This window comes from Melanerpes formicivorus, unplaced genomic scaffold, assembly GCF_026170545.1.
Source record: "Melanerpes formicivorus ecotype bairdi unplaced genomic scaffold, bMelFor1.0.p_v2 SCAF_56, whole genome shotgun sequence".
Lineage (NCBI taxonomy): Eukaryota > Metazoa > Chordata > Aves > Piciformes > Picidae > Melanerpes > Melanerpes formicivorus.
Genome location: NW_027142408.1, coordinates 2,727,008 through 2,754,268, shown reverse-complemented (window position 1 = coordinate 2,754,268; position 27,261 = coordinate 2,727,008). Strand labels below are relative to the sequence as shown.

Below are 27,261 nucleotides of genomic sequence, written 5' to 3'. Positions count from 1 at the left end.
CATTTCACAGCTCTTGGAAAATGCATCTGCTTTGAAGCCCTAACATCACAACTGTTTGGTATCTCTCATTTTATAGAGCAGTCAGCACTACAACACAGCTTCTTCTGAGCTACCAAGAAAAGGGGCAAATACTCAACCAATTTCCAATGTGTATCAGCATTTTAAGCAGGTTGCAGCAGGCACACAGTAGTCTGTGTCATCCAAAGGAGGTCTGTAAGCAGAGCTCTAAATGGTAAGATGAAAGAACTGGTTCAGCTTCTCAACCCTTCACAACTCTCCGCATCCACAGCACCAACTCCCAGCATTGTTCTGGCTCAGTTTCTCACTGACACAGGAGGGATTAAAAACGTTGGCAGTGCTCATTCCCTCACACATCTCTAAGGGAAACAAACCAAACCAAGCCCAAAACAATTCAAGTGCCTTAGGTGCACAAATACTGCAGCCATAGAGCAACAAAGTGGTTAGTAAGAAATACGAACTCAGAGGCTCGTGCTACACAAGAGTGTGTTTTATTACTAACCAAGACAGTAACAACAAAACTCCTGAACATGTGTATAGTGACTCCTTTACAAACATGACAAGAACCAAGATCCAAAACTCTCCTGGGAAAATCCTCCCTGTCCTCAGCAGCAGGAGCTCTGTATCCTTTTACTGAGGAAACTGTAACAGAGACAGCACACATCCGACTGAAGGCAATAAATTACAAGTGCTCAAATGCAGGTGCTGCAACAGAAAGGTAAACACATTCCATTTTTAACACAGGAAGGATAAAACATTGGATGTTAGGAACAAGTTCTGCACCACAAGGGTGGTGGAACACTGGAACAGGTTGCCCAGGGAGATGGTCAAGGTTGGGCTTGACAGGGCTCTGGGCAACCTGATCTAGCGAAGGATGTCCCTGCTGACTGCAGAGGGGGTTGGACTGGAGGAGCTTTGGAGGTCCCTTCCAGCCCAGACCATTCCAGGACTCTGAACAGCTTTGGTTTCTCTGTAGCTCCTGTTGATTCAGCATTTCCCTGACCTTAGCACCAGGCAGCTTTGCTTGGTTGTACCAAGCACTACCACCAATGCTGCTCCAACTGGAAACCAACAATTTCTCTGCATAAACATCAGAATGTTGATAAATCCTCCTGATCAATGATCACAGGCAAGGCACTGAACAGTTTCACAAATGCATAGCTCTAGAAAACAGCAAAATCCTGGCTTAGCCACCTCAAGTAACAAATGACATTGACTTCACTGGAGCCAGGATTTGCCAACAGTCAAAGACTGAAATCTTCAACCACATCAGTAGTATTTGCCCTGGAGAGCCACCCTACCACAGGGAAGGCCACCTGGACTAAGGCCCTTTTGATTTCAAGAACACATTGCTGCAGCATATAGAAAACTAAGCTGGGTAGAAAAAGTATGAAGGTCTTCCTTTAACTAATACATTGTTAAGCAAGCCCTATAGGTTAATAACTCAGCAGTTGATTTTCTGCCAGAGACCTCTCTACAGAGTCTACAAAACTGATTACTTGCATAGAACAAGGTGAAACACACCCTCAGTGCAGCTCAGTGCAGAACTCCACTGTATACTTCAAGTCCTGGCCCCAGAGCCACCAGGGGTGTGAAGTGTTTCCTTCTTTGGCACAGTGCACTGGAACACCACCCCAGGAGGGGCTCCATGAAGCATCTTCCTGAAGCAGTGCTGTGTCTAACAGATTATCCCTGTCACAAGGTGCACAGATGGCTGACCAGGTGTGCCCCAAAATGCACAGTGTATGGTGCAGCTTATACAGAAAGGCACAAGCTGCTTTACTCAGAACTAAGTGACATGGGGCCCTCACGGTAGGAAGGAGATTGAGATGCTGGAGTGTGTCCTGAGAAGGGCAACAGGGCTCCAGGAGGGCCTGGAGCATCTGGCCTATGAAGAGCATCTGAGGGAGCTGGGGGTGCTCAGGCTGGAGAAGAGGAGGCTGAGGGGAGACCTCATTGCTCTCTACAGCTCCCTGAAGAGAGGTTGGAGTGAGGAGAGGGAAGCCTCTGCTCCTTAGTGTCACACAACAGGACTAGAGGAAATGGTTCCAAGCTGCACCTGGGGAGGTTCAGGCTGGATGTTAGGAAGTATTTCTGCACTGGAAGGGTTCTTAAACATTGGAATGGTCTGCCCAGGGCAGTGCTGCAGTCACCATCCCTGGGGCTGTTCCAGCACTGTGTGGACCTGGTGCTTAGGGATCTGGTTTAGTGCTGACCCTTCAGTGCTGGGTCGAGGGGTGGCCTGGGTGATCTTGGAGGTCTGTTCCACCCAGATACATTCTGTGATTCTGTCAGATCACTACAGGACTGCTGGGTTTAGTGACAACCTAATGCAAGCAGGTTAACTCTCCCAGGTTTGTACAGTACATACAACACAGTAGTTCTAAACACTGACCTTATGCAGTCAGCTATGTACAAAATCCACTTCTATGTACAAAATAAATCATTACAACTCCCAATTCCCTTTCCTAGTCAGTGTACAGGCTACCCAAAGACAGTGCTAGATGGGATACATCACAACACATCATTTAGAATGAGGAATTCTTGTATCCCTTATTGAAGTGATCCTGCTGTTTAAGGTAGTAAAAAGAGAGAACAAAAGCTTAAAAGAGAACTTCTTTTCCCCTCCAAAAAGCATTAAAAATAAGGCAAATGGAACTTTTATGCCTTGAAAAGTAACAGTGCTTTCTGAGCATTATTTTAATGCAATTCACTATGAAGTGTCCTTTATATTTGGAATAGTAATATATTAGGAGTAAGCTTGGATAGGATTTTAATATAAGGTATAAGATTTCCTTACATCTTTTGTAAGATACAGATCTCTCCAGACAGATCTCTATAGGTATAGATAGAGATATGTCTCTGTAGATCTAGAGCTATAGAGATACCTGTATCTATCTATATCTGTATCTCTTTTCTTAAATTACTGCCTGTCAACCCAGCTGTGTCCTACTTTAGTTGCCATTACTCCTGGATAGGATTAAAATACAGTACTTACAACATTCCTTAAGTGCAAAGCAAGGTATGTGTGGTATATAATAAGGCACAGGATATCCACTCTTTCCAGTGTAACACAGAATCCCTAGCAGTTTGAGGCACTGAAAATGTCCCTGGGCAATTTCAGCCTTTCAAAGGTTTGAACTGTTTCCTGAATCCAGCTCTCTTCTGGTGTCTGAGGCAGAGTAGACAAGCAGGGGCACAGAAGCTGCCTGTGAGACCTCAGGGATTTGGGAACAGCTGCTTTGTAACGAAGGAGATTCAACAAAATCCTTTTTAGGAGTTACCCTGTGGGCAATGAAAAAGAAAAGACAAGAGGTAAATTCTAAGCACAGTGCATTACACTGGGGGGTAAAAAACAAACCCCACAACACATTTTTAGCAGCAAAATTGTATCTTAAACTGCCTTCTTGTCAAGAGAATGCAATAGAGCTCTGCACACTTTTCCAAGCTCAGGAGCACCACTGCTCCTTTGCAGAATTGTCCCCTCTGAGAATGAGGGCACTGCAGCCATGGATTTCTTCAGGCTCACTGTTCAGAAACCACAGGAACATCCTCCCAGCTGAAGCTCCAGCACTCAACTCTCACAGAAGAGTCCTACAGAAACACAAACCAGCCTGTGTGCTAGAGATACATGGCTACACAAAACAGTCTGTAAGAACTACAGCACTGCTGGCAGCTCCTGGGGGTTACCTGTGCAGGGTCAGAGCCCTGATTCCTCAGGGGGGAAGACACAGAAAACTGCTAGAAGCACTGGTAATGCACATAAGCAGAGGACTGGGTTAAGGAGCCTTACCTTCCTTCCCCTACTCTCTTCATGCTCTCAGCCAAGCTACTCATCTCACATGTGCTGTCTGCTTTGTTTCTCTTCTCCCCCTGATCCACAGTCAGTTTAGAGCCAGGTAACATTAGATCTCCACTGTTGTCTCCTTCCTCCACTCTTCGGGCTGACATTCCATCTGCCTCAAGCTCTTTCTCAGATGTCTCTGGAGAGGTTTTAATTTCTGCCACAGTTTCTTGGCTTAAATAATCATGACTGGTGATGGCCACTGCAGAAGTCCCATGATTTGCTGTGCCACCTGTACTGGTCCCCATCGACTTGGAAATGACTTTCAGCCTGCGTGAAGTGGATTTGTAGTGCTTCTTTTTGTGTTTCACCTTGGAATTGTGCCTCAGGAAAAATTCACAGGATTCCTGCAGCACTCTGCGACTCTCACTGATGGGGCTGAAAGGAAACACAGGCATGGAGCTGAATGAAAAGGATGAGCTCAGGTATCACGTCATACAGCTCCACACACGACAACAATAGCAACCAGTGATGCAATCTGAGCTGGAGAGTAACCTCAGAATCACACAGGTTGGAAAAGACCCTTGGGATCATCAAGTCCAACCATTTGCCCCACTCCACAAAGTTCACCCCCTAAACCATCTCACAGAATCACAGAATGGTCTGGGTTGGAAGGGACCTCCAAAGGCCATGTAGTCCAACCCCCTCTGCAGCAAGCAGGGGCATATCCCCAAGCACCACATCTAAATGACCTTTAAACACATCCAGGGCTGGAAATGAACACAAGTGGGGGGAGAGGAAAAAAAAAGAGCATATGTGAGGACTTCAATAGATTAATTATCTAAGAGAGGAAAGCAGGATGAGGTCAGCAGCAGCTGCATTACCAAACCAACTTTCTGTAGAGCAAACCTTGCTCATGTGAAAAAGAGGTAAGCAGTATAAAACTGGCTTCATTGCTTTTAGATTCTTATAGCTGAAAGCAGTTAACATCTTAAGTGAACAGAAAATACACAGGAAAAGTGGGGGGTGGGGGGAAGGGAGAGGGAAAGGAAGCTGTAAGCTCACCACCAAGGAATGTAGATGTGAAATAAAAGGAGCTTAAGGACTGCTGCCTTGGGAAATGCACAGGAATAAAATTTATGAGTAACAGGGAGAATCTAAAAAGAAATGATCAAGGAATAAAGAGGAATAGGGGGGGAAATGGCAGCTGCAACAAATGCAGATGACATTAATAAGCTGTTTCAATCCATATGTATCCATTTACTGAAATGGGATTACTCTGGTTTGGAAGAACAAATCAGGACTAGAAGGTTCACACAAGGAAAGCAACACTGAAGAGAGTTTCATGAAACTTCATTTTGAACTAAGCCAAGCCTGGCAGAGGAGAACAGCAGAGGATGTTATCAGTGCCTGATGGTAAACACAAGTAAGCACTGTGCCAAATGCAGTAGTCAGAACACGTGAAAGGATCTAAACTGATTGGCTGAAACAATCTTCGCTCTTTTGACTAGAGATGTATTAGCCAATGTTAAACACAACAAGAGGTTTGCTGCTCTAGGAAAGAAAAAGGAAAGGAGAAAATAAACCCCAAACCAATAAACCAGCAGAGGGAACACTTTCAGCCTTCTGGAGACTGCTGTCACAAGGACCCTGCCCGTGTAAAACTTCCACAGCCGCTGGGGGAGCTCTGCCGATGCCCACATGCTGCATTCAGGCTCCTAAAAACCAAAGAGCCTGAGGACAACACTGATCACCTGAGCTGCATTTAAAGAGTCATGTCTGGAATCCAACCTGGTTTACAGCCTAGAAGAATGGAAGAATTGTTCTTACTCTCTTTTGCGGTTCCTGTTGAAGAAATTGGCCCACTCAGAGCAGGTCTTCTTACTTCCCACCCAGAAGACCGGAGATATGCCAACGATTAGTGTCAGCAGGTATTTCATCAGGAACAGAAATATTTCTGGTCTTGCTAGGGCTTTTGCCTAGAAGAAAAGCAAGCTCAGTAAATGGAAAGCAGAAAATACACTCCTTGGTTCATTCTTTTTTAAACAGAGAAAGCAAAGGGATGATGTAAAAGAGAGACTTGCTTTTGAAATTCCAACCCCCCACCCAGTATTACCTTTGCCAGACCAGCTCAGTATGAAGCACATGGGAGCTGTATTCACAAGCAAAACTACCCTCTACCATGCAATGCAATGAACATGTGCAAGATATACAGGATTCACAGGATTGTACAGATATTTACAGTTAGCAAACAACACAACCTCTCCCCTGCTCAAAAACACCAGGGAAGCTGTTCCACTGCCTCCCCAACCCCCTGTCCAGAAAGGATAAAGGAGCAGAGAGAAAGCAGTGGTTAGACTTAACCAAAACAATGCAGCCAAGGTCAGCCAGCAGCAGACTAATCTCTCCCGAGCGAAGCAAGCAGAGAAGAGATCAGAAAAGAGAAAGAATTGTTTGGGTACAGCCAGTCCTATATTAGACATTTCTCCAATTGCTTTGTTTAGAGTGATCTTTAGTTTCCCTTTTTACACCCAACAGTGATTTATTTATGTTGTCCTACTTTTCTGCTCAAAATCTGTAACTAAATTGTAAAGGCATAGCCTAAAACCACCACATCCTGGCTGCTGAGGCTTGGACAGACGTCAGGCATGTACAGTCAGGTCAGACCTTGGTCATGCCTACAGCTGAATACACAAAGAGGAGATTAGGCAGAAGAAATTGTTTTTCTTTGAAATTGAAAGGAAAGATGGTTTTTTTGAGGGGGAGAATTAGTAACCATGTTCCTCAGAGAATAGTTTGTGCCTGTAAGATTTATCCCTTCAGCTGAAGGGAACCAGTAAGTGGATGAGTCAGGAGCTGATCAGCTTAGCCAGCACCTTCATGGAGCCGCAGGGAACTGCTTAGGAGTCCTCTGTTTGTTGCAAAATTAATCCAGCCATTTGCAGAACAGGATCACAGGAGTTGAGGCATTTAACTCAGTGAAAGGTGATTATCTTCTGCTCCCACGCTACCAATTCAATTCACCTTCCCTGGCTTCACCTGCCAGCCCCACTGATGAAAGTCATGCTTTTTCTTAGCTGGGTAACACTGCATGCTTTAACTGAAGTTTGGTTCCATTTGGGTTTGATGTAGCCAGTGTAAGAGAAGTCTACAAGCTACCTCAGGTAAGCCAAGGCTTTAAGCTAGCCCACAGCTAGCACACACTGTTGTTTATTAGGGCTCAGATCCCATGAAGTGTGTCTTTACCTAACATTCCCTGTTGCTGTTTACTTTCTCCAACAGGTGCATTGAAGGCTGACAACACATGCTCTTATACCTGTTATATTTGAGCACCAAGAAACAACTGAGGAGGTTTTTTATTTAAGCATAAATCCCTTCTGGGTTTTTTTCTAACTCTCTATACTTTGGGGCATTTAGGTGGACACAGAGCTCAGTGTAAAACAAGTGCACTTGTTAAGAATGGTCATGGCAGCAAAGATCAACAAAAGAAGTCTGTGAGCTGTGCTGCTCTAGTCTTACACTGACTTCAACAGAGAGAATACAGAGGATGTTTAGGTATGGAGAAGGATCAAGCCTTCTCGTCCCAGAATGCCTGTGCTGATACTCCTCCTTTTAACACCAACTTTACTGCAGTAAAAACATAGATGGTAAGTACAAAGCAATGAAACTGGTGCTTGCATTTCTCTTAGTGCTGGTGTCTTTCTTTGTATTGGTTCTTAAATGGAAAGGAACAAAGCAGAAGTGACTTGCAATTGCAGCATGCTTTATGTGCTTAAAGACTTCATCCATCAAGAGCACTGAACGTGGGCAGAAGTACTTTAAAAGCCTTTCCAAGCTGTTTTAAGGAGTCCAACGTTAAAGATGAACACTTCAGCAATTTAAAGTGATGTTGGGGTGGCTGGCTGTCTTGTTTGCTTGTTTAGGCTTTCTTAAAGATTTCTTCACATGACTGAGAATCAGCCTGCAAATGACATCTGCCAGGGAACAAAGCCACCAGAGCTCTGGTTTGCAGTTTCAGTGCTTTACACTTTGAAGAAGGAAAGTGAGTTTAAATCTGTGGTTATAAACAGCATTTAAAATCCCACTTAGACTCCATTGCCAAGAATCATTATTTCAGCTTCAATTGAGGCTGATGAAAATTCACCTTAGGTACTTCACTACTGAGCTAGGCACCCAAATATTGAACAAGTGCTTTTAGGAACAGATACTCTGAAGACTGATCTTCTCCCCCAACAAGATGTGGAACGTGAAGTTCAAGTAGCATAAAGATTATTATAATCCCTTCAGAGCTGTGAGCTGGAATTTAAATTGCTGAGTGCCATCAATTTGATTAGTCAGAAACGTCAAGGCAAAAGGATCACACCTCTGATTTTGGCTTTAACAGCAGCTAATCGCTGCAGGCTCTCAAACTGATTAATTAAGGTGAAAATCATTCCCTAATTGAATGGCAGGTAGGGTGATGCAGAAGGGGTTTTTGTTAATTAACCTGCCAGTATTATTTCTAAAGGGAGTTGCTGCTTACCTGATAAGGACAAGGAATGTGGTACTGGTCACAGTGGTCAAACACCCAGGTCGTTTCCCAGATCTTCCGGTTCACCAGCTCATAGCCATAACATCCCAGGAGCGCTACCAGAGGCACCAAGTACAAGCCACTGAAGACCCCAATTCGGATCATGAACTTCTTCAGCTTCTCCTGGTTCCTGCCATCGTGCTGTATGACCTGCCTGACGTGGTTCAGGGAAATGATACCCGCTAAGAGGAGAGAGAGGCCGAAGAACACGCAGAGGCACAACGGCAAAAGCACAAAGTACAGAGAGGCATCCACGTCGTAGAGACCCACGAAACAAACTCCACTGATATTGTCCCCTTCCACTTTGTTCATGGCAAGGAGCATAACAGTTAGGAAGCCAGGTATGCCCCAGGCTACTGCGTGGAACCACATGGCCTTTTGGGCAATGGCCTCACAGCTCCACTTCCTTCCCGCCGCCAGGAACCAAGTGATGGTCAGAATCACCCACCAGATAGTGCCTGCCATGGTGAAAAAATACAGAGCCATGAAAAGGACAGTACAGGCCTTGTTCTGGGAGCCAAGAACAACTGTCTCACCTATTTCTAACTTATCATCTGCCTCGTTACAGGCTGTCCTGTTCCCAAGTAGAAATCCAATGAAGTACATCAGGGAGACTATGCTGTAGCAGACGGAGTAGTAGATGATTGGCCTCTCTGGGTACCTGAACCTTTTCACATCAATCAGGAAAGTCAGGAACGTGAAAAGCGTAGCACAGAGGCAGAAGATGGAAACTATGCCAATGAAGCTCTTGGCAACATCCAGTTCGTAGGTTTTGAAGTACATGTTGGGGCAGGGGGGCGCGCACTGATCGATCCCCAGGAACTTGTAGCCCTGCCCGCTGGCCGTGTGCAGGTGTCGCGGGCACCAGAAGCCGTAGTCCCTTCGTGTCTGCCCCGGGGTCTTCACAGCTCCGTGCACGTTCGTGGTCACAGCAGCAGTGGCAGGAACGTTCTCATCACAATTTGTCAGCCTGCAGAAATGAAACAGAAAAGGCAAATCTCAAACAGAATCACAGAAACAGGCAGGGTGGAGAAGACTTCTTTGTGCTAGGCTTTGAGTACCCAGAAGAACTGCTGCAGAACTTTGCTGGGGGAAAAGAAAAGAGCCTCACAAGCAGGCAATGCAGGTGATCATTTCAATAAGGTAAAGGGTTCAATCAAAATCCAGTCCTGTGCACAAGCAGTGTGTGCTCCCAGTGAGGAGGAAGCTCCAGCAAGGCGATCGTTCTCATTCTGCCTTCAGAGTTTCAACTCAGTATGAAAAATATCACCCCCACCATCCATCAACATGACAAACAGCCCACCTGGCACATTCCAGCTCCTCAGGCCAAGTGATGCCAAAAGTGTCCATTAGCTGCTTACAGTCAGAATAGACTTTCTCACAGAGGCTTCGACAAGGGTGGATCACATTCACTTGCTCCAGGCAGACCGGGACAAAGGCTTTGCAGAGAAATGTGTGGACGTCTGGTGAACAGTGAAGATTCATCAGTGTAAGAAAAGGCTGTGAGAGAAAGGAAAAGGCCTAGGTTAGTAATTTTTGGCAAAAAAAAGCTAATTCCAGGCATCAAACCTGACTTTCATCACTATGGCTTACCTTTGTTTCCCTGGAGGTTTGAAAAGCTGCGAGAAAATAAGCATGTGCTCAGCGGTTGTGAAAGAGCAAAGCAGCAGCCTGAGCTGTGAGAAGCTCCATTAACACTGCCAGCCCAGCCCCTGCCTCGGGACAACCTGCAACTGCTCAAGTCTGATTTTTCCTATTTGACAGCATTAGAAGCCTGAAAGCTGTTGTGAAAGCCCCAGATTCATTAACAAATAGGGGAAAACAGTCACAGGCTCACAGGGTGTTAGGGGTTGGAAGGGACCTCCAAAGATCATCCAGGCCAACCCCCCTGCCAGAGCAGGACATCTAGCACAGGTCACACAGGACACACATCCAGATGGGTCTTGAAAGCCTCCAGAGAAGGAGACTCCACAACAGTAACTTCCTGTGTCCACCTGGCAGCTTCTAAATAAATGCCCTGGGATTTTCCCAAGGTTGTTTGTCTCTGTAGTTCTGTCAAATCACACACTCAGTCCTAACTGGTGTGTTACACTCATCCTCTTCTCTCCTGCTAGAGAGGTTTGGGATTGGGTTTTTTTTCCTTGCCTTAATGAGGTCTAAAGATTATTATTCTTCCTTTTTTTCTTTAACCACTGCATTTGTAAACTCCCAACATGACTGAGATTCTCCTCACCTCTATTTCCAAGCCCCAGGCAGCGAGTAACTGATGACTGATTCTCACTTGAGAATTCACACAAGGAAACCCAACACGATTTCCTGCCCCCCTGAATTCACTCGATCCATTCTTTACAGGCAGATGGGCTTTTAAAGAAAGAAAGAACCCAAACAAAACCCAACCACTTCTCTTCTCCACATGGAATCAACTTCATCATTAGGGAAAGTTATCTTAGCTGAAATACAGCCTCAGACAAACCAGAAGTGGTTGGCTGTTGTTGCAGGCCTTGAATAGGGGCAGCTCGGTGAGGGAAGCAAATGATGAGGTGTTAACAGCATCCTCAAGCCCACTCCTGCTCTTCTACGTGGGCCCTGTGGCTTCACACTGAAAGGAAGGGAAGCAGAGAGGCTGCTGGGGCATGCCTGTGTTGAAGGGCTTCAGCTCTGCTGGTTTTCTAACATGCCCCAAGCCCCAGCCTTCAGATCCACTGCGAGCTGCTGCCACCGTCCTGTGCCACACACACTCCTGATCCAGCTCAGGAGAGTAGCACAAGCCAATTTAAACACCATTCTGAGGGACATGACCCACACCTAAGGGTGAAATCCACCTGCAGGACCACACCAGCCTAAGGCCTTTTTAGGGAAGCTTTTTGATCAAAAGCTGCTTGTATTCCAGGATAAAGGAATCTCCATATCACAGACAAAGGTCAAATTCATGCACCAGGAAAGTTGAAACAATACCCAGCAGGCTTTGAAATGTGCTGATAAATAGAGACATCATCCAGCCTCCAGTGTGGGCAAAGCTTTTGACAGAGATTTTTATTTAGGAAGAATTTCTTTATTCTTTGCCATTAACAGCTGTGTCTCTCAACTACTTACACACAGAATCACTCAGAGTACCTTTGGTTGGAAGAGACCTTCAAGATTGTCTGCTCCAACCTTTGACCCAGCACTGCAAGGTCACCAATGACTGGTAAAGGAAGGATTAACTTCTGAGTCCAGAAGAGTATCCTGACTTCTGCCAGCCTTTAAGTACCCCAAATTATCTACAGAATACAGAATTAACCAGGTTGGAAGAGACCCTCAAGATCATCCAGTCCAACCTATCACCCAGCACCATCTCATCAACTAAACCATGGCACCAAGGGCCTCATCCAGGCTCTTAAACACCTCCAGTGGTGGGGACTCCACCACCTCCCTGGGCAGCACATTCCCATGGCCAATCTCTCTTGCTGGGAAGAATTTCTTCCTCACCTCCAGCCTGAACCTCCCCGGCACAGCTTGAGACTGTGTCCTCTTGTTCTGGTGCTGGGTGCCTGGGAGAAGAGACCAACCCCCACCTGGCTACAACCTCCCTTCAGGGAGTTTTAGACAGCAAGAAGGTCTCCCCTGAGCCTCCTCTTCTCCAGGCTAAGCAGCCCCAGCTCCCTCAGCCTCTCCTCACAGGGCTGTGCCTCAGACACCTCCCCAACTTTGTTGCCCTTCTCTGGACACCTTCAAGTGTCTCAATATCCTTCTTAAACTGAAGAGCCCAGAACTGGACACAGGACTCAAGGTGTGGCCCAAGCAGTGCTGAGCACAGGGCAGAATGACCTCCCTGCTCCTGCTGGCCACACTGTTCCTGATCCAGGCCAGGATGCCCTTGGCCTTCTTGGCCACCTGGGCACACTGCAGGCTCATGGTCAGCTACTGTCAACCAGTACCCCCAGGTCCCTTTCTGCCTGGCTGCTCTCCAGCCACTCTGACCCCAGCCTGTATCTACCTACCTATCTACTTCCCTCCCTCCTTCCCCATGCCCAAAGAGCCTCACTGAAAATCCACCAGCAAATAACATTTCCCTTTCAAAATGGAGTAACTCCCAATCTTCAAAGGACCTTTGTAAGCAACACAGGAGTGTGTGGGGAGGAGGGGGAGGGAGAGGATAAGGCAGAGCATAGAAATACTTCCTGGGGGAAAAAAAGCAAAATAATGTTGGCCCTGTCCTTCAGAGCACTGCAGCTGTCTGCTCCATCTGCAGATGTCATTACAGCAGGCACACAGAAGCCTGAGCCTGCCTTTGGATGTCTGCTCTGGAGCTGCCTTTGCAGGAGACCTAGGCTTGAGTATTTCATGACAGGGAGAGAAGTATAGTTCTGGCACAACATGCTCCAGTCCCAGAAGTTGGATTATTTCCTAAATGCTGTGAAGCTTCAGATGACCAAAACCCACTCAGGAGTTAACCCTACAGGAATTCTGCTCCCTTTGCCCAATGGCACTGCTTGCTTCCTTTGTGATTAACTTCCCTTTCCTCCAAGAGTTAATTTATGTAAACTCTCTTCCTCCTGGCACTTGGGATGAAATAAAAACAACAGCCTGGAGCAGTAATATATATAACCCCTCTAGAAACTGAGATTACTTTTGAAATGGTGCAAATTGTCTCAGTTGTTAAGAATGCTTCTTTTTGGTCACCCACAGTGCATAGAAGTCATCAAAGTTGTTTAGAGCAAGTTCTGGGGTGCAGTAAAAAGACCAAACCTTTGCAGAGTTAGGTAAAAGAGCAATTTATTGATTTTTGTGCTAGAAAGTAAGAACTTAAAAGAAAACAAAACTGTATTCCCACCTATGAAACCAACTTTTTACCTACAGAGGTATCTTAGCAGCTCTTTTGATAACTTACCATCTGGAAACAGGATTTTCCAACACAGCTAATGAGGCTGTTACACATTGAGCTCACTGCCTTGACACAGAAACTCAGTATAAAAGGAAGCAAAGTCTGGTGAACAAAGTCAGGACACAAACCAAACTTTGGCCATTCCAACAGTTTCTGTTACATGAAGGTAGTTGCAAGCTAAAGTATCCCAAGAATTAGAGACAACTAGTGACAAGCAACATGAAGTGTTTGCCAGAGTCTTACCACAGCACTGGCCAAACACTGCTGTTTAAAGAATGTACTTGGTCTAAATGCAGGACTAGGTTACCAGCTAAATAACAAGTGCAACACTTCATGGAGAAAGCTGTGTTCAGACTGCAATCAGAGTAGAATAGAACAGAACAGAATAAACCAGGCTGGAAGAGACCCTCAAGATCATCAAGTCCAACCTATCACCCAACACCACCTAATCAACTAAACCATGGCACCAAGCTCCCCATCCAGTCTCTTCCTAAACACCTCCAGTGATGGTGACTCCACCACCTCCCTGGGCAGCACATTCCCATGGCAATCACACTAAGAACAACAACTTCTAACATCCAATCTAAACCTCCCCTGGCACAGCTTGAGACTGTGTCCTCTTGTTCTGGTGCTGGGTGCCTGAGAGAAGAGACCAACCCCCACCTGGCTACAACCTCCCTTCAGGTAGTCATAGAGAGCAAGAAGGTCTCCCCTGAGCCTCCTCTTCTCCAGGCTAAGCAACCCCAGCTCCCTCAGCCTCTCCTCACAGGGCTGTGCTCCAGACCCCTCCCCAGCTTTGTTGCCCTTCTCTGGACACCTTCCAGCAACTCCACATCTTTCCTAAACTGAGGGGCCCAGAACTGGACACAGGACTCCAGGTGTGGCCTAACCAGTGAAGTCCAAGGGGTTGGCTGCCAAGAGTAATTGCTCTTACACTATTTCTTTCAGCTTGCTAAAAACTTCTGCCTTTTGATACCTGCAAGTACCAACACAAGCTGGTCAAAGCCTTTTGGAAAACTGAAGTCCAATACCCTGGCTGAATCAGCCCTTTCAAGCAATGCCCCTCAGAAAACTCCAAGAGGTTCACAGGCAATGAGTTCCTTCCACCAAAATACCCCACAACTCTATTAAGTGGCAAACTCTGCCTTAAGCACACACAGATGGCATTTGGAAAGCCCAGGTTTATTTTCAGGAGCTGCCTACTTTTGCATTTAAAAACAGCAAAATAAGCAGTGGGAGCTAAGCCAGCCTTCAAAAGTGGGCTTCACTTTCCCCAGCTAGCCAATGTTTCACTACAGAACAGGTCTGCATTTCCTGACTCACCATGAATGTGAAGTATTTTAATGCAAAACTAAAGTATTTGCTCCTCCAGCTCCATAGCCTGTAGGCAAAAACCAAACCCAAAGTGTAAAGCCAAGATCCCAAGCTCACTGGCAGTAGGAATCAGCAGCTTCAAGGCTGCCTTATCTGGACCATGAGTGTCCCAACCAGCTATTCTTTACCCAAGTGATCAGCTGAGTAACCTGCACACACACACACATGCTGATACCTTGAGCACCCAGGGCTGGAAAATTCAGAACCTAATACCACTGCCCTCTTCTCTTTGGGAAGTTCAGGTGGCAATATCACACAAAATAGGCTCTTCCAGGAACCAAAGGCCTTTCTTTGGCCTTTCCAGCACCAGCAACCACTGCCCCATCACAAGATGAAGGATGTAAACACACAGGTTGGGTGATGGCAGCACTAAACCCAGGGTGAAACCAGACTCTTCCACAACCAAGAACGGAGCCTTACAAAGCCAGGAGGTCCTAAAATCACCTTGCTGCCAGCAGGGAATAAGCCCCAGTAATCATGAGGCAAACTAGAACATACTGCAACAAGCTAACCAAACAGACCCCCAGCAATCCAACCAACCAAACAGACCCCCAGCAATCCAACCAGATATAATCCCCCAGCAAGCTCATAGCAACTGTAAAGCCACCACAGCTGATGTGAATCTCATGCTCAGCACGCTTCTCTTGTTTGTGCTTAACAGGCCAAAACCCAACACAAACGAGCTCATCATCCCAGGCAGACAGATGCAGATGCTCTCTCCTACCTCATCTCAGTGTTATCCCAGAGAAAAGATGTCTCTAGGGTCAGGATGTACAAGGCCTACTCGTGCATGCCCGAGACAAGGCAGTGGAAACGCTCCCCTGCATGCTGCTGACTGATGTCACCTAAATATTTACATAACATAGAAAACAGTGGCTCAAAATATTGAGGTCTTTGTTGCAATCAGCCACAGCAAACTTTGACTGTGGGACAGGAAACACCTTGAACTGCTGAGGTACACAAAGGAACAGAGCCTTCGTTCAGCCACTGAAGCCAGCTGTTTCAGAGAGCAACAACCTAACCACTCAGGTCTAGCTCCCAAGTTAAAGCATCCAGCTTGGTTAATCCAGTTACTAGTGAGGTAAACTAAGCCAAGCAGTGAGAGACATCAGCTGTCCCAAAGCTGAGCAAGGGTATCTGTTTCATGGTTTGATACCCATCCTGTGACCTACAGCAACCTTACAGCCCTGTTCCTTACACAGCTCTATGCAATCTTGGAAGCAAAAATGGGCTTAAATCCACATTTCTTCAAAGATACTACACTGTGCCCCCAGATACCTACCTGTCCTGAGGATCCACATCCTCAGGCAGGAAACTCTCCACCTGCTTTACAAGAAAAAACACCTTACCTAAGTGATTAATCATTAAATCACACAGTATCTCAGCTTGGAAAGGACCTGCAAGGATCATCAACTCCACCTCCCTTGCTCCTTGCAGGACACTTTAATGATTAATCCTTACCAATTAATGATTAATAATTTACAGTAGCAAACTTAAACCACCAGCACTGTCCAGTGAGGGTCACTACAGAATTAAAGTATAAGCTCAAAACCTGGACACAATACATTTCACACTGTCCTATGTGGTATTCCACAGAATCCTAGAATGCATTGGCTTGGAAGGGACCTTGCAAAGTCATCTACTCCAAGCTCCTTGCAGTGAGGAGATCATCTTGACCTGGAGTAGGTTCCTCAGAGCCCCAACTGACTGAGTATCTCCAGGGATGGGCATCTACCACTTTCCTAGGCAACCTCTTCCAGTGTTCCACCATGCTCAAAGTAAAGAGCTTCTTCCTAATGTCCAATCTAAACCCATTGCCCCTCATCCTGCTGCTCCTTGCCTTTGGCCTTCTCCAGCTTCCTTGGAGGCCCCCTTCACGTACTGGAAGGCTGCTAGAAGGTCTTCCTGGAGCCTTCTCTTCTCCAGGCTGAACAGCCTCAACTCTCTCAGCCTGTCTCCAGGGAAAAGGTGCTCTGATCATTTTTGTGGCCCTCCACTGCACCCTGTCCATTAGGTCCATGTCCTCCTTGTGTTATGGTCACTGCCAACCATGGTGTTTATAGTCTCAAGAGAAACAGGCACTGATTATACTCACCAGAGCTATACTAACAATTCATCTTCACAGTATCTTCAGGCACTTTTCTAGTGCTGATCTGCTTCAGTTAAAACCAGTGAAACAAGTATGGCATGGTTGATTTAACCCTCCACTGTTGTTTCAACAGAGTTATTCAGGACTGGATGCAAATGAGATTAGCATCACACCCAGAGAGGCTTAATGCCTTCATCCAATTCCTGGATGGGCTGGCAAGGGTGGCAGCTTGCTGGTAGTCACAGTGAATCAGGTGCCAAGAATCTCTGATTCCCAATTCATGCACAATCTATTAAGTTATGATAAATTGAGATCCTAACCAATGAAACTGCTTTTGACAGGGGGCTTGGCCTCCATGAGCTCTGGAGGTCCCCTCCAACCCCTAACATTCTGTGAAACCAAATGAACAATGACATTTTCAAGTCCAATTAGATTCAAAGCAGGGCTGAGAATAGAAGAGCTTCTTCCTGTAGGAAGTTACACTGATGGTTTAAATCAAAGGCAAGTGGAAGACGTTTTTGAGCTGGTATGTAAGGGCTTAGAAACTACTTTGCAGGAGGCTAAGGCAGTTTAAGTGTCAGTGTCCTGTTACTACATGTCTGCTAGAAATTGCTGCTTATGTGGGTGCAGCTCAGGAACATTAGTGCAATGTCACCATCCTTTACACTGCCAGGGAAGATGGAATGAACTCATTTGGAGGCCCACATATTCCATGTCACTACCTGACCTGTGGGCAATAACTCACTGCTGCTCTCAGCAGCAAGTGTCTGTCATAATCTGTATTTTCTGACCTCAGTTAAAACTCCATGGGGAACTCCTCCACAACACAAGTTCTTCAGGACTCAAATCCACTGACAGCTGTACAGTATTTTAGATATGAATATGTCTAAGTTTAATACACAGCTTTAGTGCATCCCAATTTGACAGAGGGAAAAGAAAGTCACTGAAAGCACATGGATTTGGCTTGCCTTTTAGCAAGCTGCTTTTGCACACAGCAGCACGACTTGCTGCAGCTTCACAACAGGATTAAGGGAAATGCAGTCAGGTTTAGGCTAAAGATTGTCAAACACTTCAAATGTTAGCTTAGGATTTACAAAGGGAAGAATGAAATCTATTGTAGAGAAGAAAACAGGTGCCCTCCACAGTTTAAAAGACAAAATAGTTGAAGGCTCCTATTCAAGAACAATCTGGAGTTCAAGGAGATGGAGAGAACAACAAACCACCAACCAATAAACAAACCAAGACCCCAAAGGTCCAAGCAATGCTGCTCTACAATGAAAGATGTTTGCAGAGGGGAGATTTTATCTTTGTCCTTCCAATGGAAGGCAATAGATGTCATTGGAGTTCCAAAGGGCTCTGAGCAAAGCCTGGGGACAGCTTCACCTGCAGCAGTTGCTAAGCTGAACTGTTCCCAGCAGTCCGCTCCTCCCATGGTCATGCAGCTATGGAAGCTGCCAACTGGTCAGCACCTGAAACATCTCCATTTAGAAGGCAGTCAGATGGCAGTTGGTCTTAAAAAGTACTGTGCTGTGAACTCCAGAGGCTCAGGGACTGACCAGCAGGCAGACAAAAGCCTGTGCAGTGCAGACTCTGGGCCACAACTTCATTACAAGGCTGAAGCTGAACTGGCCAGGCAGCAGCTCAGATCCCAGGCTGTGCAACTGCTGAGGGAGCAGAGTCACTCACCATCTGAATGTTCAATGTATTGGCAGCAACATCATGAGTGTATTTGCAAACTCTTCACCACCATTCACCCCTGCATGTGCCACACATGATGATTCAGGTCTGAACTTTCACACTGGCTCTTCAACGCTGACAGGGAGATTAATCAGTAAGCAAGCCCCAAAAACTATCCAACACCAGAGGCAGGCACTAAGCTTGCCATGGACAGCACACCCAGACACAGCAAGATTACACAGCCTGCCCTGCTTTTTACTCCTGTGGGCTCCAGACAGCTCTGTGTTAGCTAGCAGCTACAGAATTTCTCCTCCAGTAGAACACCTTAGCTCCGTGTTTGCCCTTTAAGCATTTTTAAGTGCAAACTAAAAGCACACCTCTCCCTGTACTTTTTAAGCACAGCACAGGTCAGAAACAGGACTATTACATGTCACTAAAGTTATTCTGAAGCAAAGTGAAGTGCAAGTATTCCAATACTTTTCAAAAGAGCCTATTAGCAAGATTTATTGCAGGAAAGGAAAAGGGGGAGGGGAGGGAAGGAAAGGAAAGGAAGAAAGAACCTGCCTGGATGAGGTCCTGGGCAACCTGCTGTAGCAGAGCAGTTAAGACTAGATGATCTCCAGAGGTCACTATGCAGCTGAGGGGGCATGGTGAAGACAGACTGAGGAACACTACTGTGTAAGTAGTCATGGACAGGCCCATCAAGGCCATGGAAAAAGACCAGAGCAATTCTTGTCCCACCCTGCTGCACAAGTGGTAAAGGAGGCTTTAGACATGTGATGGGGATGGCAGTTTGTGCAGAAAACTTTCCACCTCCCTCCAGAACAGCCAAACAACTGAACTACAGTGGCAACTGGTGGAACAGATGTATCTCAATCCTAGAGAGACCTCCATCCTTATCAATAACTGGTATTCACCCCCAACTTCATCTATCAGAAGTTTAAGCAGAAGGAAGATGGATGATCAACTTTTTTATCCCCCACAAACCTCTTCTCTGTCTCACTACAAGGATGGAGAGGAGCAAGTGTTTTTGTAAGAGGGCATCCTTCCTCTCTTGCAAATGCTAAGTACCTATGCCTGTCACCTATGCCTCTCTGTCACAGCAAGTTTCTCTGCCCTCATTTGCAGGAGCTCCTTACATAGCTCTTATGCTGCCCTGAACATCCTCCCTTCTTCTAACAGCCTCCTCTCACCTCCATTACGTGGTTCAGGAGCAGAGGGCAGGGATAATCACCTTCTCCTCTGGCAAGCAAATAACTCCTGTGATGTAGCAACCACAGCTGTGCACGATGCACAGGAAAGGCCCAAAAAGGGAAGGGGAGACAAAGCAACCCTACTTGCCCCAAAGGGCTGGTGAATCAGCAGCAGGGAGAGAGAGGCAGCAAGCTTTGTGGTGCAGACACTCCTACCCTCTCCTTTGCAACTGGGTAGCCAACTACAGAGATGCCACAGCAGTAGGCTTAGCAATTGTCACATGGGAAAACTAAGCACTGCCATTTGACCACATCCTCTACCCCATGCAGGCCTTTCCTGGACAACTGCCTTTTTATGGTCTTTATCAACCACAAGAGAAGATCCTGCACTCAAGCTCTCATCCTGGGCATCACATCCAACTTGCAAGTGGACAACTAAAGTCACAGCTACATATAATTCATATGGCTTTGGCTCTTTAGCCAAAAGATTTCTACAGGCAACATGGTGATACTCAAAATGGAATTATTAATGTCCAACTAGTCTGTATTTCAGGAGCCTTAGGCAGCACAGGAGCCAGTCACACTGCTTTGGATCTCCCTTCAGCCATATCAAGTGTCCATACAAAAAAAATGAGTTTGCCATCAACTGCTTCACCACCACCATCTTTTGTGACTGTCACTTCAAGCTTGTCCTAAGTAATGCAGGATGAACAGCATGCTGCCTTCACCACCTTTTACACCAGCCCCTCTGCCCATTCACACCAGTGACAGAGAAACAGCAAAAGATTCATTGGAGAGCCCACTGTGCTTGTTCATTGAGTCAATGTCCATACAGCCCTACTCAAACTGAGGCTTTGAGACAGCAGCAAGGACAAAAGAGGACTCCAGGCAGGCAGAGAACATTGATTGCTTTCCTAATGGAAGCTGAGCTACCAAAAGTTTAAGAGCAGAGAGATTTAAGCTTCAAGTTTTACATACTAGTGGCTCACACATTACACCGAGCACTGCTCATGTGGAGCAAGAGGGAGAGGCAGGAGGCCTTTCTGTGGAGGTGTCACACCTGGGCTACTTTGCAGAACATCCCATTAACAGCCTTCCACACAGAACAACACTTATTTCCCCAAAGCTCCCAACCTACAGAGGTGAAACAGCTTCCTCCTCCCTGGGTGCATACACACCTCCCCTTTCAAAGCTCCCAGGCAGCAGGTGTCCAGTTTTTTGGAAGTACCTTCATACTGAATTAATTGCAAATTTCAATTGAGTGGAAACAAATTAAGTTATTACATTAAAAATTTCAACTTGCAGAACCTCAGTACTAAGCCTCTGAAGGTACTTTTTAATCCACTTCAAACTGGTTTTGTTAGTTTAACCTGAGCCTAGTTCTCACACAACTTCTCCCCTCTGCTGCAGCCAGCTGCACTGAACTCTCCACAGGCACATCCATATTCTGGCACATGGTCATGGCTTGGAATGGAAAACTCACTGCTGAACAGTTTTTCCAACCCCTCTGAGGTTCTATTGTTCTCTGTGGGCCCCTTTCCATCATTTTGTATAGTCTGCCTTTTGCCTTTGTATTTCCACAAAGCCATAGATCTTACCCAGGTCAGGAAGTCTTAAGGGCTTGTCTACAGTGGACAAATGCCAGAACTGCAGCACAACAGATTAAGAGATAGGAACAAAAAGTTGTGAGAGTGGAATATTCCCTGCCTGGCTGGACTAGTCTCCTATGTTGACAACCTACTCCAGGAGAGTTGAAGTAGGAATCACTTCAGAATTAGAAGTGCCTTGGGTTTGTGGATGATGATCACGAGGTAGAGTTACACCAGTGTAGGCATAGCTATAATGAACCTGTTTATTCTGCTGTGCCCATCCATTTTCCACATCAGGCAAACCTCTTTAGATCTTCAGCCTCCCAATCCAAGCAGGTAGCAACATGAGCAGTGCTAAACTGCTCTGAGATACAGATGTGGTAAGCATCTACACATAATTAGATTCCACTCTTCTGTAGCTGTTTGGCTAACATACCCAAACCTTCACTCCACAGAGGTTTTACTTGCCTAAAAGTCACTATGTGCTGCATAAACCAAACTAATCCAAGTAGAAGCTACAACTCAAGTAGCCTAAACTCAGCCTGCCAAGTTGAAAGCTCAGTACAAAAGAGAACAAATTCAGTGGGAGGGGATGCAGGCAGCCACTGCAAAGTATGAATTTTCTGTTGCAGAAAAATAAGCTCCCCAGAGGGACTACCTAGCCAGAATCCCTCATGCCAGAGGCCATAGGATTGAGTCAGTCTTTTTTCCTGCTCTCATCACTTCAGTGTTCTGGTTTACAGCTCACCATTACCAAGAGCTGATACATGAAGCAGAAATGTAAGACCATGGATAATCTGATCTCCTGGAGGACAACAGCCACCTGTGACAGTGGCTCAACATCATCCTCTCCTGGAGCATTACTAGGAAAACACCATCTCAGAAATGCCAGTTTAACAGCCTTCCAAAAAGTAGAGGAACTGTGCAGAAGCTTCTGTGCTCCAGCAGATGGAAGGTACAGCTCTTCTGGCTGCACAGGACTCCCCACAGCACCACACACATGTAGAGCCTCCAGAGTGGGACATAGACCACAGCTACCATCATCCATGGAGGTGTTTAGGAGGAGACTGGATGGGGTGCTTGGTGCCATGGTTCATTGATTAGATGGTGTTGGATGGTAGGTTGGACTCGATGATCTCGAAGGGTAATTCTATTTTATTCTATTCTGGAGAGTGAACTTCACCTTCAGGTGAAACCTGTCCCTTCAATAAATTTTCATTCTTTCTGGGATTAAACCCTTCAAATAAGCAGTGGGAAGAATTTTCCAGAGGGGACAGGAGCAAAAAAAAACCAGGACTACAGTCAAGGCCTTTTCTGCACAGCATAATTGGATCTCTTGAAGAGGCCTCTACGGTGTACCCTAGATTGTATGATTAAGCAACTTGTCCCAAGTCAGCTACAATAAAGTGAGGAAAATATGACAAGCCTCAATCTCAAAAGCCAGTGTTTGTATCCTAAGACCATGCCCAGTCTTGAGAACAGGCTGTGGAGAGGGGAGGGAGAAGAGTTAGATGGAATTTAAAAACAAAGCCTTTAAGCATTCCTGCTGAGGATCAGAAGAAAGAGGTTTTAGCCAACATACTATTAAAATTCCTCCTTTGGTATGAACAAAGTTTAGAGCAGCAATTACAGAAACATTCAAGCTCCTAAAAACCACAGAAGTTTCCCTCCATCTCCCAACCCACTGCCTCCTGATGGCTGCCAAGTGGAATCAAATGATATTCCAGAAGTCAGTATCTCCTCTTCCTCCTCTGCTGCAACACCAAGTCCCCTGAAAAGCAGAACCCTTTAACAAACCCTGCTGCAACCAACCACAAACTGCACTGAAGCCATTAGCAAATGCCATGTGGAATCACATCCAGATGTGTAAGTGACATGGGTACACAGTGGTTTCCCCTCAGAAAAAAGTGGCCCAGCCACAACCAACAGTAAGATTACCACACTAAGTCCAGCCTAACCATCCAACAACACAAGCCATATACAGAATGGGAGGAAACCTCCTTACCCTCTCACCAGTACAGCAGCTGCCTAAAAACGTTCAGTTTGACCAAGTGGTCACTGCTGAATCCCAACTGGAGGCAGGCAGATCAGCACAAATGCACATCAGGCAGTTCAGAACTGTCTGCACAAGAGCAGTGAGGAACTCCAAATTAGAGGCCAGACAGTGGCAATGACAGGACAGCCAGGAAGCAGATGCAACAGGGCAGGGAAATCAAATCCTAATAGACACTGGTTTTCCACATAGCCACCCACTCAGCTGGCTGAGCTGAGATCAACCACTGCAGTAGTGAGAGGTGGTTATAAGAGACAGGATGGTGTGGTGGGTTGAAAATTGCCCCCAACATTAAATTTTGCCAGACCAGCTCAGCTGGTCAACAAAACTTCTCACTACCACACAAGGAGCTGCATGAGAGCAGGTAAGCCACAAAGGGAAGAGCCTCCACACAGACAGGACACACTAGGAACAAGTCACTGTCAGTTCAGAAAAGCCACAGCAAACTAATAAAAATAGCTCTGTGGCCTCTGCTGTGAGAGCAGGAGGAGGACTGGAAGGCATGAACACTGACAAGTGCTGCTCAACAGTTGTAGTTACAATACACCAAGTAGGAACCCTCACAAGATAAAGCACCAGACACTGTGGGAAGCATTCCTGACAAACAGTGACAAGAAAAGACACTCCCCAGAGTTTACAGCTGAAGCCTTCCCCTTCAAAAGTCTACAACTGGATAAAGATCTGCAGCTGAACTCCATTGCTGGCATACCAGTGCCTTAAAATTCAATACCAGAATTTCCCTTCCACCTACACTGGGCTGAGAAACATGACACAAGATCAAAGCCTGGGCCCTTCCAGGCTGGCAGCTAGAGGCCAAACCCAGGAATTCATTCATAAATAAATAAATGTGTGTTTTGGCAAGCGAGCCAAGCTCCTCCTCCAGGCTCAGTAAAGAACATGCAAATAAGATTGGAGCAACAGTAGCCACCTCTAATACCATCTATAATTCATTTCACCAGAAAATGCTCACTTTTCAACGCACTTCTGTTTCACTCTCTGCACAGCACGACAGTAAGCTTCCCAAGACTTGTGGTAAGATGTTTCCCCTCCTCTTGCCACTGAAAAGCCTTGATTAAAACAGGTTTAAAACTTGTTTTACAAGCCTCTCACCCAGAGAGGCTCTGGCCCTTGTATAGCTACTGGTAAGGGCAAAGCCTTTCCACAAGGTGGCATGTTCTCAGGGGAGCCATGTATTAGTCCCCTCGTATGTGAAAAGTGTTTTCAGGTTGAAAACAAAACAAAAACAAAACACTTGGCTTCACTATGCAGCGAGAAGGCAGCAGAATGCCAAAGCCATAATGGAGAGCAGGGCTAAGAATTACTTCAGGTCCCTCTCCTTAGTAGTCATGAGCTAGGGAAAGGATCAAAGAGCAACTTCTAAACATTATTTCTGCACTGCTGGAGTGCAGGCAGTCTGGGAGAGCATAGCCATGGCCCCAGAGAATTTGAAGAATTGCTCTGCCTATCAGTGAGGTGCCTGGGCTAATTGCCGTCAGCTCTGCCAAAGAGCTCTGAACAGGCACACTGCTGCGCTACACTCATTCCTCTTCCACTTTAACACACAATCCACCGGGGGAAGGGAGGGGGAGAAAGGAAGGAAGGGTGTCTAGAGCTCCCTTTCACAGCGCTCCTACAACCCAGCAGCTGCAGCACGCTCCAAAAAGATTTAAAGAAACGCCCAGTCCCTGAACATTACCTCTCTCGTCCTTCAGTGCCACAGACACCACGAACCACTTCTCAAGGACAAAACCGGTTATTTCCCAGCGTTTATTTACATACTGCAGCAGCAGAACCTACCTCCATTCGGAGAGCAGCCGTGTCCTGATCGTAGTGCCCCATGACGTTGGGGAAAAAAGTCATATTGTAAGGCATTCCGGAACACCTGGCGATAGTAATGGGCTCGCAGGTGAACAAGCTGTGTCCTCGCACCAGAGCTAGAAGCGAAGCGCAAGTCGCGAAGAAGGTGAGCGCTCCCATTGTGTCCGGGTCTCCCACTTCAGCACATCACAGCTCTCAGCAGGCAGACGGGCCGGCTTTGCAGCGGGATGAAAACGCACATCTTCCTCCGCTCCTTCCAGCGGGCAGTAAGGCAGACGGACGGTCAGGCTCCTCGCTGCTTCTTGCCGCGTTTCCCCATCCTGGCTGACCCCGACGGAACTAAATCCCTCCTTCCCCGAGCCCGCAAGCTGCAGAGGCAGGGAAAGACGGGACAGAGCGGTTAGCAGCGCAGCCAGGCGACCGCTGCCCGGGAGGCGGAACTCGGGCTCCCCGAAGGCCTTCAGGCAGCAGGGCAGCTCCCGCCGCGCCCGCACCGCCGCTCCCCCGCTCCGTTCCGCTCCGCCGAGGCGGCGCCCGCGGCGGCCCCGTCCCCCGCACACGCCGCAGGGCCCGCGACAGGACGCAGCCCGCACTCCCGCCGCTCCCCTCCCGCGGTGCGCCGCCGCTCCCGCCCGGGCCCCGCAGCCACCGCCGCTCTCACCGCCCCGTCGCCGGCGCTCGGTTCCCAGCCCCGCCCTGGGAAGCGGCGCCCGCGGGGCCGGGCGGGGAGCCGGCCCAGAAGTCGGCCCAGCAGCCGGGGCTCGCCGGGCGCGGCCTCGGCGCCGCATCCCCCGCCACGCCCGGGGCGCGCCCCCGCCGCCCCCTCACCCGGACCCGCCCCCCGGCGGGACGCTGTGCCCCCTCCGGCGGCTGCCCCCGGGCGGCGCTCCGAGGAGCACTCCCCGCGACCCAGGACGGGGACCCACGCGTGTCCTTGCCTCGCCGCACCCTCACCGGGCCAGCCCGGTGGCAGCTGCCCCCTCCCCGCCGCCACTGCGATGGCGCCAACCCCCCGCGCCACCGACAGGATGTGGCGTCCGCAGGTGGGAGGTGGGCGGGAAGGTGCCTGCCGCTCCGCCTCTCCGTGCGAGCCGGGGCCGCGCCCTCGGGAGGCTTTCTCTGCACGGGGCCCCGCCGCCAGCAGCCGTGCCCCGCTTCCCCCGCGCACCGCCCCGCCGTCCCGAGGGGCGCGCACAGGGCTCGCCCTGCCCCGGCGGGTGAGAAAGCTCTGCGGTCTGAACGCACAGGTGCAAACGCATGGAAGACTGCCCGCAATGCCCGGCGCTCAGCCTCACGTGGAAACGCTCACCATGAGCTCTGCAGTACACTGGAGGCAGCTGCCGTTGTTCAGCCTGGAGACCTGCGCTCCAGGAAGCCCTAACAGGGACCTGCCTGTTAGCGGGGCTACAAGAAGGCTGCGGAGGGACTGTTTGCAGAGGTCTGTAGCGATAGGACGAGGGGCAATGTTTTGAAAGTAGAGAAGAACAGATTTAGATTGGATGTTAGGAAAAAATTCTGCACCACGAGGGTGGTGGAACACTGCAAGAAGTTGCCCAGGGAAGTAATTGAGACCCCCTCCCTGGAGATACTAAAGGCTGGGCTCAACAAGGCTCTGGGCAACCTGATCTAGAGGAGGATGTCCTTGCTCACTGCAGGGGGGTTAGAGTGGATGACCTTTGGAGGTCCCTTCCAACCAAAACCATTCTATGATTGCATGAAATACTAACACAGACCTCCAAGCATTACAGCATGAGTTTGTCCCGCCTGTGGAAGCAATTCAGAGGCTTGCTGTCAAACAAGTGTCTGGGCTGCAGCCAGCTGCACTGCTGCAGGAGGTGCAGAGCAAGGGCACTGCAATAGATGTGAGGGCTCTGCAGGAGCTGCAAGGGCAGCTGGTGGCTGTGCCCTTCACCACCATGGTCCTGCAAAAGTCCCAAATGCTCATGAGGTGAGAGCTGTGAGCACTTGTTACATGAGGGAAAGACTGAGGAGAAAGCTGGTGCCAGAAATCCATGTGGAATGACTGCATTTAATGGAAGAAAGGAAAGTGATTTCAGGTATTTGCAAAGAAAAGGGATGCTGAGGTGAGAAGAAATGAAAGGGAGTGTTCAGATGGAGGAGTGCTGCGGTAACACTGATGCTCAGGCTACTGCTGTCTTCCAGAGACCTGGCTCAAGGATGTGTGTTCTGTCTGCAGGCCGAGACCACACGTGCCAGTCCAGTACATGAGCA

General features: G+C 47.7%; 1 protein-coding gene across 3 annotated transcripts; it reads right to left on the bottom strand.

Annotated features, from left to right (window-relative positions):
* Positions 1 to 487: 487 nt before the first annotated feature.
* FZD6 (frizzled class receptor 6) lies at positions 488 to 26,043 on the bottom strand. Of its 3 annotated transcripts, none has more exons than XM_068161201.1 (7): positions 25,968 to 26,043; positions 25,009 to 25,397; positions 9,676 to 9,872; positions 8,325 to 9,342; positions 5,633 to 5,781; positions 3,812 to 4,240; positions 488 to 3,303 (listed from the first exon to the last, which is right to left on the bottom strand). In XM_068161201.1, the coding sequence occupies exons 2-7, from the start codon at positions 25,186 to 25,188 to the stop codon at positions 3,147 to 3,149; spliced, it is 2,130 nt and encodes a 709-aa protein (XP_068017302.1). In that variant the 5' UTR covers positions 25,189 to 25,397; positions 25,968 to 26,043; the 3' UTR covers positions 488 to 3,146. The 3 variants fall into 3 exon arrangements, with proteins under 3 accessions (XP_068017302.1, XP_068017303.1, XP_068017304.1); XM_068161202.1 differs by having other exon boundaries at positions 25,984 to 26,038; XM_068161203.1 differs by lacking the exon at positions 25,968 to 26,043 and adding an exon at positions 25,691 to 25,780.
* Positions 26,044 to 27,261: the final 1,218 nt, after the last annotated feature.

Bases quoted from the DNA above. Each gene is read 5' to 3' on its own strand.
- FZD6 (XM_068161201.1), bottom strand. From the start codon at position 25,188: ATGGGAGCGCTCACCTTCTTCGCGACTTGCGCTTCGCTTCTAGCTCTG. The intron at 9,873-25,008 runs GTAGGTTCTGCT...TTTCTCTCACAG, and splicing joins CGGCTGCTCTCCGAATGGAG to CCTTTTCTTACACTGATGAA. The intron at 5,782-8,324 runs GTAAGCAGCAAC...CTTTTCTTCTAG, and splicing joins ACATTCCTTGTCCTTATCAG to GCAAAAGCCCTAGCAAGACC.